This window comes from Ambystoma mexicanum, chromosome 9 (assembly GCF_040938575.1).
Source record: "Ambystoma mexicanum isolate Mex_15411 chromosome 9, UKY_AmexF1_1, whole genome shotgun sequence".
NCBI lineage: Eukaryota > Metazoa > Chordata > Amphibia > Caudata > Ambystomatidae > Ambystoma > Ambystoma mexicanum.
Window position 1 is genome coordinate 1,503,888,453 of NC_090931.1, and position 19,942 is coordinate 1,503,908,394.

General features: G+C 42.7%; 1 protein-coding gene across 2 annotated transcripts in view; it reads left to right on the forward strand.

Moving 5' to 3' along the window:
- LOC138489343 (zinc finger protein 300-like) overlaps positions 1–9,551 on the forward strand; it is a 61,569-nt gene extending 52,018 nt beyond the window's left edge. The window contains exon 3 of one of the 2 annotated variants that reach the window (XM_069617057.1): positions 1,033–9,551. In XM_069617057.1, coding sequence (XP_069473158.1) covers positions 1,033–2,021 — 989 coding nt within the window. In that variant the 3' untranslated portion in view covers positions 2,022–9,551. The remainder of the gene's footprint in view (positions 1–1,032) is intronic. The other variant, XM_069617058.1, reaches the window with a different exon arrangement.
- The last annotated feature ends 10,391 nt before the right edge of the window (positions 9,552–19,942 follow it).

Here is a 19,942-nt window from a genome sequence, read left to right on the forward strand (position 1 = left end):
GGGTGGGAAGGTGATGACTGGCCTGAATGAGCAAAGATAGTACAAGCATTACTTTACCAGGGGATTTATTTGTGGTTCTAGGGTAAGTCCATTGTCCATAGTAATGCTAAGGTACTTGAGCACGTTTTGGGTTTTCCGGCAAGTACCCATTCATATTTTCCTGAGTACTTTGGCTCTCGGTGCAATGTTAGTTGAAATGATCATGATGTTTGTTCTGTCCGTGTTCAGTGTTATGTTGTTATTCGACATCTGCATGCTCACTTGTGTGAACAGCAGGTAAAAGGCTCTATTCTGAATGGACGCCACAGGGTTGTTTTACGTGTGTTGGAACTGAAAGGGGGATGCCAGGTAGTTTCTGTTCTGTCTCTGCTTTTATTCACGCATTTCCATGCAAAGTAGAGCAAGGACTGGACACGTTCTATCATGTTTGCACCTATTATTGGATTTTATTTTACTGCCCAAATGTCCTGGCAAGTACGTTTTTCTTCATGTGGGAAGTCTAAAATGCCTTTTTTAATTGTATTTATTTTAGATCATAAATTGGCGAACTCAGGTTTCAATATACTTAATTTGGGGGTTCAAATTGATATTTTAGACGAGGGACACATGGAGTCCCTTAGATCACACAGTGTGTGATATACAGTCTTTTCATTGAAAAATGTTTTTTTATCGAAAAGGTTTAATGGAAAACTTTTCATCAAACATCTTTTAACAAATTTTTTTCTTATCTAAAATATATATGTATTTTTGGGTGGGATAAAGGGTTACATTTGGAAAACTGAGGTTTGGGGGGACTCCCCTCCCCCAATTAAAAAAATAAAATTATTGGTGAATTCGATGTACAAATTTTCAATGAAAAGTGTCATTAATATACATTAGGTGAAAACCTTTTTCATTGAATTTGTTTTCGAGGAAACATCTTTCAATGAAAAGAAATGTAACCACAATGTGTTTGTAGGACTATCCCAGGCTTGTTGGTGGTTGTGCTGTACGATGACATGAAATAATGCCTGTAACCTTGTCTTCTTTCAGCAGGAAATGAAGCCAATACCAAAATCGCGTGCCTGCAGATGAATCCTAGAATGTGCCTGCACTGCAATCAGAGCTTCACTGAGCAGTCCCAGCTCATGGTACATAAGAGGATCCACACGACGGAGAAATCATCTACCTGCAGCACCTGTGGAATGTACTTCGCTGACAAGCCCACACTTCTTGAACACAAAAGCTCAAGCATAAGCGTGGAACACTATGACTGTACACAGTGTGGGAAATCCTTTACTACAAGGTCAAAATTAGAACAGCATGAGGCAATCCATTTCTTGGAGAAACGCTATGAATGCAGGGAATGCAAGAAACGCTTCAGTGTCTCCTCAAAACTGCTTATGCATCATAGGAGTCACACTGGGGAAAAGCCCTATAAATGCACAGAGTGCAAGAAAGGCTTCATGGACATCTCACAACTGAAGGTACATCAGAGGATCCATACCGGGGAGAAGCCCTATGAATGCTTGGAATGTGGTAAGTGCTTTAATAGAAAATCGAACCTGATGGAACATAAGAAATCCCATACAGGGGAAGGACTATACCAGTGTACTGAGTGTGAGAAAAGCTTTGCTCAGAGGTCACATCTGAACAGCCATCAGAAGGTCCATACTGGGGAGCGTCCATACCACTGTATGGAGTGTGATAAAAGCTTCAGTCAGAGCTCAAATCTGTATCAGCATCAGAAGATCCATACTGGGGAGCGGCCATACCAGTGCACAGACTGTGGGAAAAGCTTTACTGACAGGTCAAATCTGTACCAGCATCAAAAGACACATACTGGGGAGCGACCCTACCAGTGTACAGAATGCGAGAAAAGCTTCACTCGTAGCACCAACCTGTCCACCCATCAGAAGGTCCATACTGGGGAGCGACCATACCAGTGTACCTGGTGTGAGAAAAGCTTCAGTCAGAAGTCTAATCTGAACACTCATCAGAAGGTTCATACTAGAGAGTTCCCATACCAGTGTACGGAGTGAGATAAGCTTCATTGAGAGGGGGAGCCTGTACACGCATCAGATGAGGCATTCTGGGAACAAGCCCTAGGAGTACAGAGTGTGGCGATGCATTTTATCTGGTATAAAACCTAAGCAGATATTACCAAGCCCACCTCGGGTCGTGGGTCCTAGGTGCATGGAACTGTGATAAGCCTTTTCAAATTGAAGTATTAGTCTTCAGTATACCTGGTGTATAACCCGTATATACTCTTGGCTAAACAAGAAACCTGCAATAAAAGAATCTTGCAAGCTACTTCGAGTACTAAGGAATTGTTTGTAATTCTAAAAGAACTTGAAAACCGAATGCCAGTTCAGGATAACTGTGTGAAAGACAAAACGTGGTGCTCTGACATCCAGAAAGCCTTAGCCAATAAAGTCACCACCCTCCAGAATAAATTCACCCAAAAAAAAAACACCCTAACTAACTTGACCCCATTAGACAAAACTGCTAATCCCAACCCTAAACCTTTTCGCTGCTTCAGCTTCTCTAAAATTTCCATCATTGATCACTCAAGCCTTCAAATTTCCAGGGTGACAATTGCCCTGCCCAACTAATCAAGGATGCCGCAAGAGATCTATCCCCTTTCATAGCTAAGCTGATCAATGCCTCATTCTCTTCTGGCACCATCCCAAGTAATCTCAAAGAGTCTTGGGTACTCCCACTTCTTAAAAAGCAACTTTAGATGAATCCATACCGACAAATTATAGGCCCATTACTACACTGCCATTCCTTCTTAAAATTCTAGACAAGGTGGCCTACCTCCAAATTCAGAAGTGCCTGGAACATAACCACCTCCTAGGTGTCCGCTAGACCCCAACATGGAACCGAAACCGCATTAATCGACCTCAAAACCCAAATAGATGAGCTCGGAGACAAGGGGAAACTGGCACTACTTCTCCTCTTTGACCTCTCAGCTGCATTCGACTTGGTGGACCACCAAATCCTATGTAGCCACATAGACTCTGCAGCGCACTTCTCCCAGGAAGCCATAGTCTGGATAAAATCTTTCCTGAGCAAGGACCAAGAGGGTCTTCTCACCTTCAGCAGCGGTAGACCCCATCCCCATCACTTGTGGAGTGCCCCAGTGTCTATGCCTGAATGATGACAAAACCAAGCTCATCATCCTGGGCACCACATCAAACCTTAACAAACTCGGCCCCAAATACACATCATTTAACATTGATGGCAGTCCCATCAAGGTGGCCAGCGAGGTGAAAACCTTAGGTCTCTACCTTGACTCCACCCTCACCTTCACTTAACAAGTAAATGCCATGGCCCCGGCTACTGCATATACATGCAAATTAATCTTGATAACCTGATGGTTGATATAACAGGAGTGAATCATTGTGGTATAGGGGGTATAGTACATGTAGGGATCATAAAATAACCCTGAGTAAATGAGTGCTGACTGTGATTGCCGCGGTGGATTAGATCACTGCATTAAAAACCAATGCATGTTTCAACCATCGGGTAATCAAGTGACCCCCTTTTTTCAGAACCTAGCTCCAGCAGGATCACCTAGCAGCCTCACCAGTACAACGAACGGTGTTACTCCATTCATTTGATTTCACGAGACGACGACACTAAGGTAGGTCTCGGACTTGCAGCATCCTCTCTTTTAATATGTCACCTTCCTGGTCACCCTGACACACATCATGTCATCTCTACACAGATACCTCACAATACCTGCCTTCCACCTACCCTGTCCTGATGACAGTTCGGTCCCTTCAGACAACTGGCCCAAATCCAGCACCCTCTGTTGGTTATTGATGTTCCGAACCAGTAACACCCATTGTTTATCGTGTCGACAACAGTTGCGTACAACTATTACTGAGTAGTACAAGAAAATGCACAAATAACTCTGCTACTAACCCTCACAACAATGTGTAGCTAATTGTGTCATTGTACCTTTTTCTTTTTGGTTTGTTTGTTTTTAAGGCCTCATGTTGCGTTACAGACCTACATTTTTTAGATGTTTGTCAATTATTAATTAAAGCCTTTGTTCTAAGGATATATCATCCTTATTCTGTGACCTCTCCCATTGCTAGTATTTGTTAACTCTAGCTTTTGCTGCTTTCCGTTCCTAACCTATAATGCATCCCTTGATCAGGGGTAGTTTTTGACTCTCTCTTTCCACAGTGTAAATCCACCCTCTAGAGTCTGGCCCCCCTCGAGCAAAAAAGAGGGTACCCTTTGCCCCACATATATCCTGTTCCTTGGACAACCCATCGGTTGTTGGGCACAATCAACTCCTTCACTAAATGGAGAGCGTGAACATCGTCAGCTTCTCTGATGATCTTTATAAAAAAATTACTAGATACACCATCTTCGTTTGGAAATAAGACCCCAACAATACCGCCGACCCAAAATCCGGCCTCTAATGACCTTGACCTATTATTTGCGAAGAAAAAGAAACTCATAAGAACAGAATCGCACAGGCAATTGATGCTGGAATACCTCAAAGCTGGTGTGATTCCCAAAGGCCTCCAAGTCAGAAATATACCATGCGTCTTCTTGGAAAACCCTAGATTCGTGACCAAATTCGGTGGCGTGGATAACAATTGCTCACGTGACTGGGTTATCCTCGTCATAGAAACTGCAGAAGAAGAAACTAAAACCCAAAAAGAAGAACTTCGCGCCTTGGAAGAAAAAAATCAAGAATGAGAACGTAATTCCTGATATCAAGACACAACTAGAACAAATAGACGAAGAAATAACATAAATTTACCATAGACAAGAAATTATGGAAACTCCAAAAGGACAACATCCAATGAGAACACGACAATGGATGCCGCCAGTGAAACAAACTTGGTAATACCGATCTTCAACCTAAGCAATCACAATTTATCTATGGATGAAACCAACATCCTGAGCAAAGGCCTCAGCTTCATCCCTACGACTCCAGCAGAAAGATTTAACACAGAAGTCGAACTCTATAAATTCTTCCGCACCATCAGACTAAAATACTTATTCAGAGATAGCCCAGAGAAAGACCGCCCCCCCCCCCTGTCCCGAACATTTACTGGTTTCTAAAACCACCCTCTACATTCACTCCTTTATTACACATGGTATGCCCTGAAATCCTAGCATACGAAAACCGCATCCTCATGGAAACCAGTCATCTCTTTGAAAAACAAATCGGATACCCAGACAACCTGAGCAAAAACAAATGCCTAGCCTTGAAATCTCTAGAAAGTAACCATGGTTTTCTAATAAAACCAGCTGATAAAGGCGGAGGCATTGTGCTATGGAGTAAGACCCTCTACGACACAGAAGTTCAAAGACAACTATCGGACACCAAATTTTATAGACTAATACAGACCAATCCAACAACAAGATTGCTGTCAGAAATAAAAAGCTTAATGTGCCATGCTTGGCAGGAGGGATGGATTGACGACAATGAAAAGCTCTTCCACATAAACCGCACTCCGGTGTTACCAGCCTTCTACCTCTTACCCAAAGTCCACAAAAACACACAGACGCCTCCTGGAAGACCAATAGTGGCAGGAATTGGATCTGTCCTTGAACCTTTATCTACATCAATCACTTCCTCTGACCTTTCATCAGCCAAATAAGATCGTACGTCCAAGACACCACCTTGACGATCAAGAAACTAAGCACACTAACCATCAATCAAAATTATCTTTTAGTCACTCTTGATGTAGAATCACTCTATACAAGCATACCCCAACGTGAGTGCATCGGAGTACTGGCCAGATACCTTGTGAGGAGACCCAAATTAGAACCACCTACAGCCTTCCTTCAGGAATATATAAGGATTGCTCTAACAGAACTATTTCATTTTTGAAAAAAACCTTTTATCAGCAATGCCATGGAACCAGCATGGGAGCAACTTTTGCTCCCGACATAGCAAACCTCTTTATGGACTTGTTTGAAATGAATACCAACAACCCTTTCTACATCGGTTGTTGGGTCCGCTACATCAATGACGTCCTAATGATCTGGAAAGTACAACTTTTCGAATTCTTCACTTGGTTGAACACACATAACAACTGCATCAAATTCACCATGCAGCAAGACAAAACATCAATACCTTTCCTTGACCTTACAATCTGCAAAACTACCACCAATACCCTGGCCACTACCTTATACAGAAAACCAACCTCCAAAAACACACTGTTAGAATTTAATAGTTTCCATCCAGCTGGCCTAAAAGAGAATTTACCTTTTGGCCAGTTCCTTCGATTGAGACGTAACTGCACCACCCGTGAAGATTATGACTGCACAAGCATGGAACTGTCCACCCGATTGAAGGCAAGGGGATACCCCGGACATATCATTCGTAGAGCCTGCAAAAGAGCGAAGCATACCGACGGAGTCCTGCCTCACTCCCACTCCACGTGTCAATATCAAAGACAAAATCACCTGTGTTACCACTTACACACCTCTAAGTAACTCTAGAAAACCATTCTTTGCCATTGGGACACGTTATATACCGAATCCTTTAAACCACCCAAACCCCGTTTCACATTCAAATGCAGTAGGAACCTCAAAGACTGTTTGGTACACATACGTTGAACAAGGTCCACCACCCAACCCACAATTGACACTGTGGAATTTACCCCCTGTCATAGGCCACCATAGATGTGGAGCCTGTTCTGTGTGCTGCCTCACCAAGGACCTTAAAACAATTGACCTGAACGGCAAAACTTGGACATTCAACATTTTTACAAACTGTAGATGTAAATGGTCAGTCTACGCTATCCAATGCCCCTGCAAACTACTCTACATAGGCAAAAGTAAACGCGAAATCAGACAACGGATCTGTGTATACAGGACATGCATCAGAAATGCAGTACCCGACAAACCTATGGTGGCACATTTTCAAGCAAAAAACCACAGACAAAATATAATTTTTTGGTTTATTCTCCAAACAGCTAACAACCCTTTTAGAGGTAGTAACATATCTATCCCTTCGCAAATTGGAACAACAGTGGATTTATCGGCTAAATTCAGTTAAACAAGGTTTAAATGTGTCAATGGATGTGAACTTGTTTTTCAAGTGATTCCTCTTCCCTTCGAACAATTTTTGTGCATTTCTGTGACAGAATCAGGTTCCTCGTTTTGATTACAAACTGCTAAAAGTAAATCAACAACTGCCATAGTGTAATTTTTTTTCTGCTGGCCTGATGCCATCATATGTGACAATAATGCTAACCCTATGGCAACATTAGATACTCTTGAACTACTGTCTGCCATCTTCTGTATTATACCAGATGCCAACTTACGTCATACTAATTGCTAGCAGAACCATCACAATCTCACTTATGTTCATGCTGTCACACTGTGATATGAATCAGTACTGAATTGCGTTACACCTACAGAAAAACGTGACAATAATGCCAACTCTGTGGCATGCAACACACCAGTGTCTTTATGAATATTTGTCATCTACTGCGTCAAGTCAAATGCCATGCTAATGACAGCAGAACTATATCACCAGATAAATTGCAAGAGATTGCAAAAGAAATAATTACATTTTCCTTGTTCATAATGTCACACTGTAATATTCACAAGTGTTTACAACTTTTGCAACTTTGACACGAATTGGTATTGAATAGCGTTAAACCGATAGAAAATGGACTTTCCTGTGTTTCTATTCTGCTTTTTTGTGACATGGCACCCAAATGTAAATAATACACCATATCACATTTGTTCTCTCATTGATACAATCCTTTCCCTCCAAATTGCCCTGCCACCCCATGGTTTCTAGAACTGACGCCTGCATCCATTTCATGCAACTACCCATGCGGCAACCCGATTCGGCACAATTAAGCTTCCCCATTCAATTGGCCCCACTGAACACATGAACGCCGGGGCTCCCTCGCAATACGCATGTGCGTAGCCATGACACTGCCCGCAAGCGGAGACAACTACAGCTCCACAGCACCACGAACAAGGTAAGCCGTGCCCAGTTTCCCGCACCTAATTGTTCAACTATCTGACCCGCACTGGGACAGGTCCCATTTCTCTGTGTCTGAGCTAATCAACAGCACCACTAGTTTATTAATGTTGCTGCTTTCACGCATGACTGTGGATACTCGCAGCTACTGATCCAAGCTCTCTATACCACTCAAGTCGTGGTCACTCTGCACTCTCAGATCAACAACCTGCCATTTTCACCAATAAGCCCCATACTGTGCTCAAGAGTCTCTAAACACAGCCCCCCCCGTCGCGCTCACACAGGCTCACTAGCTCACCACAGCTATCACTTGTATTTCAGCGATCATGGCGACTGTTCCGGCACAAATTATGCCGACCACAGTGATGAACCATGTTACTTAAATCCCCCCAACCCCTTTCCTTTCAGGCTGACATTTACCTTTCTTTTTAGGTGTCAAGCGGTCCTACCTATGCTACTTCATCTACATGCATTGGTCTTTAACGCAGTGATCTAATCCACCGCGGCAATCAGAGTCAGCACTCATTTACCCAGGGTTATTTTATGATCCCTACAAGGTATGTACTATACCCCCTATACCGCAATGATTCACTCCTCTTATATCAACCATTGGGTAATCAAGTGGCCCCCTTTTTTCAGATCCTAGCTCCAGCAGGATCACCTATCAGCCTCACCAGTACAAGGCACAGTGTTACCCCATTCATTTGATTTCACGAGACGACACCACTAAGGTAGTTCTCGGACTTGCAGTATCCTCTCTTTTAATATCTCACCTTCCTGGTCACCCTGACACACATCATGTCATCTTTCCACAGGTACCGCACAATACCTGCCTTCCACCAACCCTGTCCTGATGACAGTTCGGTCCCTTTAGACAACTGGCCCAAATCCAGCACCCTCTGTTGGTTATTGATGTTCCGGACCAGAAACACCCATTGTTTATCGTGTCGACAATTGCGTACAACTATTACTGAGTAGTACAAGAAAACGCACAAATAACTCTGCTACTAACCCTCACAACAATGTGTAGCTAATTGTGTCATTGTACCTTTTTTCTTTTTGGTTTATGTTTGTTTTTAAGGGCTCATGTTGAGTTACAGGCCTACATTTTTTAGATTTTTGTCAATTATTAATTAAAGCCTTTGTTCTCCCGATTCATCATCCTTATTCTGTGACCTCTCCCATTGCTAGTATTTGTTAACCCTAGCTTTTGCTGTTTTCCGTACCTAACCTATAATGCGTCCCTGATCAGGGGTAGTTTTTGACTCTCTTTTCCACAGTGACTTTTAATGAGGCCCACTGGCTTCTAATGCAAAGGCATATCTGCACTGTAAATAGCTGCTTCTGAAACTTTGCCCTCACTGTCGTTCCACAACATTTCTGTAGTTCCTTCTAACTGCACCGTTATGATTGTATACTTGTTTTTGTATGTTCCTGTGTGTCTATATGTTACTGTATGTATATCGCTGTTCTTATCATGTGCAACCTAAACTGAAAGATTTTGTGTATCCACTGTGCCCTGATGCCCTCGGGTCTGGTGCTCATTACAAATTAATAAAAAAACCCTACACATTTACTGCAATGAAAAGTATGTAAATATGTACCCAATTTACTGATATTAACCCCGTGAGAAAATTAGAAAAATGTTAAATAACTAAGACTCAAGTATATTGGAGAGTAGGAAGACTGACTACAGAACGATATACTGATCTGCAAATGTGACATGCATGTCAGTGTGGGACAGGAATCATGTATTTGTATACCTCTTTCATAATTAGTCACTGATTCAATGAAGTATGTGTGAAGATGCTTGGCAGACCGTCACTTTGGATTGGAAACTATATTGAACTGAGGTGAGGTACACTGTAGTGATCGGATAGCGAAGTAGGCACAATTCTGGATTGGACGTGTCCGTTTTAAACCCACATGCTGATGCATCATTGAGTGTTTCTGTCCCTCTAAAGAGATTCTCCTGCACTAAAACATTGCCCCATGACAACCTGCTCCCGGGAACTCTGAAGTACACCCTGTATTTCAATATGAAGAATCTGTGATTGGAGGCAGGGTGTTGGTATGTGTTACCTCATGATGTACCTCCTGCTTAGTGAACCAAAGGAGCAACCCCCAAGTGTGCACAAGCTACAGTCCTTGATTATGAGGTCTCATGTGCACATATGATATTAGCAGTGCAGAGATGTCTGTATGGTCTCATTGGATTCATCTCCCGGCTGAGTCGAAGTCCATTCTGCTACAAATAATCTACTGCGCTAAGTACCTTTGCAATCTTGGCACCGGTAACCCCACCCCTCTATGATCCCCCCCTCCCCCGTCCATATCAGAGAGTTGCACTGTCGATGCAGTGACCTGTGATGTGTTGCTGTACAAAGAACCACCTGGTAGGTCCATCCACAATACTACTATTGATTCAACATTCATCCTGCAGGAGCAATGGCTCAAACAGCAGAGAGGGCCTCATCCCCCAAACCAGCCTCCAGAATGGCTATCGCTCAGTTTTTGAGAAAGGGTGAAAAACAACCAACCCTCTCTGACTGGACGAAAAATTCAACCATTTTTGAAGATCACCAAAGAGAGACTGATATCAATCCAGGAGAAGAGCAATGCACACGTCAAGAATAATAGCAGAAGGAACAGCGTCCACCTCTTAGTTCTCCTGCAGAATACACACCGGCAGGATGCGTCGTCTCTCTAGCATATTCCATCACCTGGATCATGAGTCTGAAAGTGGACAAATCTCTGAACATACAGATAGGGAGCACCTCTGTCTGACAGCATTTTTAGGAGTAAACCAAGAGGTTTCTGGAGCACAAAAACCGTAACAAAGGTTTTGGTGCTGCCAAGGGGAAAGGTCTAGTGTCATGGAATGGGCAAACACTATTATTTTCACAGAATGTGTCAAGAGAAACTGCAGCCCTGCGAAATGCATTGCTGGCGCCCCGGCCTGTGCCAAGAAAATGTCATCTGAAATGTTGGCTGTCCCAACCCCTTTTGCTTTAAGGTCACAATAAACATAGACTATATGAAGACTCTGGGGATGTGAAAACATTTACCAGACACATGAGGCCAGAAAATATGGAACTTGCAACATGGATGACGTAGGGTGATGTATTGTATGGCTCGAGTTATAACCTACTTCTAAGTTTTACTGTAAAATGTTCTTTTTTTTCTTCTTTTGTCATGTTTGAATGTACTCCACTGAGAACCTGCTCTGGATATACTGCACTCTGACTCTGCTGTGGATATACTGCACTCTGACTCTGCTGTGGATATACTGCACTCTGACTCTGCTGTGGATATACTACACTGTGACCCGGCTCTGGATATACTGCACTCTGACTCTGCTCTGGGTGTCTGCTGTGTGTCCCGGCTCTGGAAATACTGCACTGTGATACTGCTTTGAAGACCTGCACTCTAGCCCTGCTATGGTTATACTGCACCACAGCACTAGTCTTAGGGTCTGCACTCTTACCTGGCTCTTCATGGTCTGCTCTGAAGGTCTGCATTGTTGCTCTCTACTTCAGCTTGACCATGTTGCCTAGGGACTTAAGCACACTCCAAGGATTTATGAACTATTATTTAAAAACCTGGGGCCAGATTCTCAAAAAGTAGCACAAATGAAGGGAGCACAGAGAATGCACTTGTTTTGTTTGCGCTAGTTTTAGACATGCACAAGTCACCTTACTCTCAAAGCTGACCTGTGCATTTCAGGAGGAGGGGTACAGTGGTGCAAAGATGCTCTGTCCAGCCCTCTTGCATGCATTAGTGTCGGGAGAGCATCTACTCACTTGCGCCAAAACAAATCTGGCTCCTGGGCTTTACATTTCCAGCTTATGTGAGCTTCTTGAAAGAAAGGTCTTCCAGTTATTGTTCATGTTATGTTAGTAACGCTTGTAACGCGTATTGTGTCCTACAGGTATCCTGGTGCTGAGAAAAGGCTACAATCAGCAGGGTCAAGGTGGAAAAGGGAAGGTCTTCAAGGATTGCTGGAATTGGGCATGATCCTCTGCAAGCCTCAATGCTATGGGAAGAATATTCCAAAGAGTTGGTACTGCAATGAGGTCACTATATTTTATGCTTTCCACCCGTGTTTATATGGAAAGTTTGTTCTTCTCAGATACAATATCATAGGTGCAGACCTCAGATTTTAGCATCATCTATCAATTAGTACAAGGGTCTGCAACCTCTAGCTCTCCAGAAGTTTTGTATTACAACTCCCATCAGCCCTAGCCAGTATAGTCTATTGGGAGGGATCATGATCGTTGTAGACCAGAACATCTGGAGAGCCAGAGGTTGCAGACCACTGCCTTAGTAAATCAATGTACTCAGAAATGTTTGAATTATAGCTCCCAAGTAACCCTCCCCTGCTAACGGCACAGTACCCATGCTCATGTAGTTTAGCTGTTTTGTATTTGTGAGAGTACTGAGTCATACCAGAATGGGTAGCCTCAGTTACTCCTTATGGTTACCTATACTGATTGCGTAGCTGGGTCAAGTTTGAGACCTTCGGGCCTGCATGAAATCTACTAAAAACGGTCTAGACCTGAGTGTATATTGAAGCCTTACCACACAATAAAGGACTTCTCTGTGTGTTGAATGTGTCTTGTTGCATTGCAATGAATGAGAGACTTGTGCTCTATTCAGATACATTTATAATATAGAGACTCTAAACACATATAGCTTGTTGACATCTAATGTTCGATTCATACTTTTTCCTCACTCTCTGCATTTTGGTACTGATCAAGAAGTAATTATCAATTTTGAAGGACATGTTGAAGCACCTGAATTGCCCACTTGGCCCTCAAAGCCCTGGGCGGAGGGGTGGCACTATTGCCCATACAAGTCTCGGGCAAAGCTTTTGGTTTTGGATGTTTATCTTCTACTATATTTTATTCACAACTATAGTCGGGTAACAGTGGAAAACAACAGGAAATAGTTACATCCAGAGTTAAATAGCCATAATATTACCGTACCAATACAACACTGCAGTAAACTAAGCATATGTGCTGATACCTGGTCTTATTGTGTTAATCTCCATTAATTAACATGCATTGTGTCTTTTAAAGAATGGAAACACCAAACGTCACAGAAACATGAGGGGAAAAGACGTGGGGGGCCTTTGCAGTTAAGTATAAAGTTCCATGCAGTCGCACTACATGTCATTGTTCTCCTCTGATGATTGTTTCCTTGAAAACATCACTTGTTCATAGGCTGACAATAGGACCAAACACTCAATTCAACTGTCCACTATAGGTTCATGATTAGACTCCCAGACAGGGTCCCAAATAAGATTATGAACTCTGTATATTTCACTCATAATGTATTCAAGTTTAGACTAAGACGATTGTTTATGGAGTACAAACGTAATTTCAAATGCCAGAGTATTTGTTAGGCGATTAACAATGTGTTATAACTACAAAAAACAGACATTTTGTAATCCATGCTTGATTGCCATATTAGAACACCTTCCTATGAAACAGGTCTGCTGGTATCACTGATCCGAACATGCCGGAGTAGAATAATATTGATTGCTACAAACACGAGTAACGTCGGTCTGGGAGCTGTCCGCCTCCATATTGCATTTGCATAAAGGTTGTTGAGGGATACTGAACAGTCATATGCAACCACTGAGAAAGAAATGCGATTACTAAAATGAGCTGTGGAAAGATGCAGTCATTTATTTCGGGTGTGCAAAGTGAAATGTGGACAGGCCACAAACATTTAAGAGAAATACTGATGGCAAAAGCCCTTGATAGGGTGATCGCAAGAATAAGGAAATGGAAAAACATGCTGCAAAAACACACATTCAAGTTCAGGCCTCAAGAACCGGACAGTGCACTGCCTCTCTCGCGTGAAGAATAACAGATAAAATCCTGACAAATTAGGGTGACAAAGAACGGACTGTTACGGACAAAACAGTTTCACAGCCTGAATGAGACCCCGCTATGAAAGATGACAAAACATTATGCAAGGCTATATGGAAATTTAAGTTCAGCTCTTTGAAGAAGGTGGCATTGAAGAAACTGGCTATAGAACCTTAATGGCCAATAAGGGACAGGCATCTAATTAAAATGGGCAATACTATTTTCAACTGTCGATGGGCACAACCACGTTATGAGTTTGGGACCCATATGGTCCCAATGGATACTGGCAGTCGGGCTGCGATGCTCAGACTGAGAGAACTACTACAGAATGTATCCTTTGTGAATAAAGTGAGAAACATTTACAGGGAGAAAGAGTGGCCATGGGCCAGGTTGGCCATCTATATGTAACAATACCTGGGTGCCCCCACTAACTCGCTCTCTATAGAGAGAGAGTTAGTGGGCGCACCCATGTATTGTACTAATCAATTTGCTGGCTCAGTGGGTAAAAGTCAATATCACCAGGGACATTGACACAGAGGGGAATTCCTAGACAAAATATTTAAGAGGTAGGAATTCCCCAACTTTTTCTCAACAGATAATGGCATTCAGTCGAACCCAAGGGAAATTAGGAGGTTTATGTGTGAAAATGGCATAGAACATGAGGTGGAAGAAATGATGAAAACCTTTTATTAGTAAAGCAGTAGCAGACAAATAACCAACGGCAAAAGGAGCCTTCGGCGTAAGCAAACCTCCCCCCCTGTGTACCAGGTCTCTTATACCCACATGAATACATGAGTTTCAATGGCGGGGGGGGGTTTGTGAGCTCATCCTGGCAAGGTCACACATTGCAACTTTATTGCTGACAGAGACCTTATATAGCTTTTTGATGCCAGCTGCACGCTACCGTGCGCATTAGCGTTAACAGTGAAGACTGCATAGCATAATACATTATAGCATAATACATTTCTCCAAGGTGAATATACTCCCTAAAGCTTTGCACTGCTCCGAAGCAGTCGAGAGTCCTTGTAATATGAGGGCTTTCGTCAGCTAAAGCCGCCTTTCATAGGAAAGCGAGAGCAGAGAACACGCTTACCTATGCCAAAAAGGATATACATCAGCAGTGTGAACAGTGGAGGCGAGCATTCTTTTGTGGTGAGCAAAGCGCTTTTCAAACTGTGACATGCGCAGTACATCCTACCATCTCACTTCATGCAAGCTAGAGACAGTGGTTTAAACATGGTGAGTGGCAAACGGAATATAATGGTGTACAGTGACATTATAATAGGGGGGTACATAAATGAGAAGACCTTGTTACGTAGTATTTCCTCTGCAGTCCCCTCCTATGAGACCTTCTCTCCAATATCATTACATACACCTTTATTAGAACACACCTCACATCTGGCCATATCTTCAGTAACTTGACAGTACATTACTTGTGCATTTTGGGAAACATCCGAACACGAACTGATTGCGTGTTGACTGAGGCATTTACAGACCATTAGCAGACCGGACAAACCTAAGATTGTGACCATAGCTATGAGTAGGATCTGACCGATGGATACACCGAACGGCCCTAGTAGCCCTATGATGCAGGACCCAAATGACCAGGAAGCCTCTGTGCTGCTGTGGGGCATGGTTGAGCAAGAAAAGTGTGGGGGTGGTGCACTGCTGGCAGAATATTTCCCATATAGCAACCCCCTCCCAAATTGATGGGCAACCATGGATAAGCTTTATCCCCACAGATGAGATAAGTTCCTAAGTAAGTAGCGTACCCAGATGGGGAGAATGAACATCTGTAGTCAAAGACTACAGTGACATTATTAATCACTACACTAGAGTTGCTGGACATGTAATACTGCAAAACAGGTGATTGCTGAAAGGTTTGGAATTAATCCTAACCTCTGGCATTGCACTGGGCAACCCCCCTCCAGACCATCATTCTTCAGCCTGACAATCCTTTACAGAAGGTGAAAGACTATATGCAAATTGGGCTTGGTCCCACCCCAAAAAGAGCAGTACAATCCAAACTGCTAGGTCACATCCCTTCTGCACGAGACCACCAGCATCCCCAAACATGTTTCAGCCTCATTGGTCGTCATCAGTGAGGAGTAGCTTTGGACCCATGTCTGGGTATACCTGTTCCACTGGGGGTGACTTATGCAAAACAAAAGAGTTGATGGCTGGACGGTTTGGAATTAATCCTAACCTCTGGCAGTGCTCAGCGCAACCCTCCAGACCACCATTCTTCAGCCTACCAAGCCATTACAGAAGGGGAAAGACCATATGCAAATCAGGCTTGCTTATGGTCTCGTGCAAAAGGGAAGTGACCAAGCAGTTCGGGCTGGACTGCCCCTTTTGTGGTGGGGCCAAGCCTGATTTGCATATGGTCTTTCCCCTTTTGTAATGGCTTGGCAGGCGAAGAACGATGATATGGAGGGTTGGCCAGAGGTTAAGATTAATTCTAAACCTTCCAGCCATGATCTCTTTCGTTTTGCTGGTCATGTAATACTGGCATTTACTATTTCCCACGGATAGAGACCATGGGTTGGTACAACATAGGAGACCAGCACTGAGGAGGACCGGTGAAGTGTGGCTGGTTTGACTGGGCTACATTGACCCATTGAACAGAATTTCTCCAAAACCAAGGTGCGCTTCAGCAGAAACAGCAAAATGGTTGCCCTGGTGCCAGTGAGCACCATGGCTTCAAAACTGCATCGTGCAGCAACAAAAGATACCTGCACCATCTTGTCAAGCACATATTGGGCAGGATGGAACTAGGGGACACACTGAGGGAGCGGGCCAGTGTGTTCTGACATATACAAAAGGAATAGAGTGAAAAAGCAGTGCTGCTTTGCTGAAAGCCCAAAGTCCCCATTGAAAAGGGAAGCATTTCACCTTTAAAATTGATGCTGCTCTGACGCTATTTTCATATGTTCTTCCTCAAACTACTGTTATTAATAAGGCCCTGCCATGGCCATTCATATCCCCATTGTGCTTCAGCAAAACCAAGCATGACTTCTGAATGACAGGCTCTGTCAAACCAAATCTGAGAAAAATCAACAAAGAAACTTCACTTTTACCCGCACGGGAAGCGGGTTTATTTTTACAAAGTATATAAGATCAGTAGTTCAAAGAAACTCCAGCTATCTGGGCTATGTCAATTTCAGTGCATCTGTCATTCAAATAAACTACTGCCCACAAGAAAATAACTATGGCTGCAAAACAGTGTGGGAATCTAGAGGGAAAGTCAAAAACCGAATTTAAGGAGCAAAGTGCACATGTGTAAAATGGGCTTTGCAACTAAAGAAAAAAAATGCCTGTTTAAAAAAAAAAAAGTAAAATGTTGAATGAAAGATTGTCTGTGCCTAGCAATGCGAAGGGGTTGGCTGCTGGGAAACACATATGGGCTGTCTATTCAACAGGCTTGTTTTTTTTTTTATTCAAGACCAAATAAAACAAAATGAGAGTTTTAAACTGCCTTGGCTAGATGTTGCAAGTTTCCAAAGGTTATTCCAGTTGGCAGAGTTAAGGCTTCCCCATGGAAGGGAACATCCATAAACTCTCAGTAGTTACTAACACCTCTGTGATAATTACTAGGTTGAACAGAATCTGGTCTGGGCTGAACCCTCTAACAATGGAACTCCCAGGACAAGGAAGTGTGAAGTGGGAAGAGGCAATAAACCTTCAATCAAGCTGGGAAACCCCCACCTTACTCTGGAGGAAATGACAGTTTGTGGCAGCTGAAGGAAAAAAAATGGTCCAGTGACAGACAAAGGACTGCCATTTGCTTCCAAAGACTTTATTAATAAAAATGTAAAGACTTTTATCTGTGCAGCAGGACTTTGCAAAAATTTGAAAATCTTGCAGTTTTAAAGTGATTTTGTGGTTTATAATTTGCGACATTGTAGAATTCATTGACACCTTGGGAACAGAAATGGCAAAGAATTTGGGATTATAAGGAAAGTATCTTTGCAAATTTTAATACTTACCTCTCTTATGATAATCCACACACGTGTATTAAGTTACAGAATTTTAGGCCGAATCTTTCATACTCAAAATTACCAAAAAGTATTAGAAGGGTGAAACAATGTCTCACAGATTGCAGGGTTGGACTGCAATGGTCTGCATAATATAGGTAACCTGTTTAGGTAATTTGCTAAGAGACCTCAACTGTATAAATGTACCATTTTTGGAAAAATCGGATTTTAGCTAAAGTAACTGTGGCCGGTTTTTGATTATTATAAAACTTGCACCATAAATCTGACATTCTGCCTTGAAATCCAACCAGTTGAGAGCGAGGCGGGGACTAGCATCCCTGACCAATCCAGTCGATTAGAGGTGTGCTTAGTTAAGCCTGCCCAGCCATATAGTTTGATGATGTCACTATGCATTATAAATAAGAGTCCCTGACAAGACTCTAGACAGACACTCTTCCTGAAGTTCCTGCGCTGCGTTCCTGATCTGCTCCAGCCATCTTACTGATTCCAACTACAAGGCTCAAGCATTGCTGATCCTATTCCCAGCAAGGCCATTGATCCAGAATCAACCCACTAATCTCCCATTAACAAAAAGGGGAAAGCTGTGGTACCTTTTGCATCCTGAAATCAGGCTGGCTTGCTGCCCACTACCTGGATGCCTACTGCACTCCTGCCATTCAGCTGTCTTTTGCCAGGAGAATTGCGATCCAGTGACTCGAATTGCCCAGCTGTTCGCTACCCGGTGGCCAGACCTTGCCCAGCTGTCTTTTGGCAGCTGTCTGTTGCCAGGCGCGCCAGCCGTGTGGTGACCAGAACCTGTTGACTGTCCAAAAATCCCAAAACTAGAAAGTGGACTGTGAGTATAATCCCTACCCCTTAGAAATACATAGCCTATCTTGTCTTGCCTTTGTCATTATCCCACTCTCTAAGCAATCCTATCTTACCCCGATAACTTGTTGAAACTGTTAGAATTATCCTCGCATCCTGTCCTTAATTTTTAAGTGCTAGCGCCATCTCTTTTCAATTTTGTCTTGTGTAATCCTAAACTATTAGTCATATTTTGAGTGATAGGACTGGTTTCCGCCGGGGTTGGGCGCTGGGGTGACTGGGTTGAACTCTCAAATCAACCTTGGATCTTACTGTGTCTGTCTTTGGTGGTCTAGTCTGAATACTCTGGTTTAAAGTAAAACTGTTCTTGTCACAACTGATTTCCTTTCCTATTTCACGGCTTAATTTTGCTCAAAGCGCACCTTTTTATATCTTGCATAACTCATCCAGTTTCATAGCTAGAGACCTATTTTCACTTCTATAATATCCCTGTGATATACATCTATCCCCCAAACCAAAAAACTGCACTCCAAATCAGAGCATTTCACCTGTTTTTCATAGAAACCGTTTGGGTAATATAAAGCGGGAATTGAGAAAATTGCAACTTTTCAACATGTCATTTGGCTGCAACATGTTCTAAACTTTCCACTAATTTTCGAATTGTATGCCTTTTGCTGATCCACTGCCTTGTGATTGCCAGTGATATAACATACATGCTATTGTGATAAAACATATGTATATTATAATTTAACCACATATTAATTATTTGCCATTCCTGAGTGTTATTTTAGGCCTTTGTTAAGGGTTTAAAGTCCGTTTTTGCCTCTTATTCTTTGAGGGAAGGTCAGATTTGTATTCTGTCTTCTGCCTCTTATTCCTGATTACCTGCTATCCACTCAAAATTCGATTATCTGTGGGTTGAGGTAACATTGCAGGGGGAAACCTTAACTTGGGTGCTATCTCTCCTGATCCAAAAAGTGCTCCTATTCATTTGTGCTGTGTACATGTTCTAATAGAAGGTGTTAACCAAGTGCATTGCTTACATTTCTGTTGTAATTATCACCCCATTGGTGATTGCTGCCCCAAATTAAAAATTGCATGATTTCTTTTGGATTCAAAAATAAATAAATAAATATTGTATTTTCACCAACCAGCCTGGTTCATAGTCCATTGTGACCCGGGGTATTTTAAAAAGGGGGTGTGATACTAGGTGTGTACCATCTCAAATTGAATCTGCATAAAATAAGGAGACAGCATCTCAGTCATGCGCTACATACTAGGCCGGAACCAAGGTG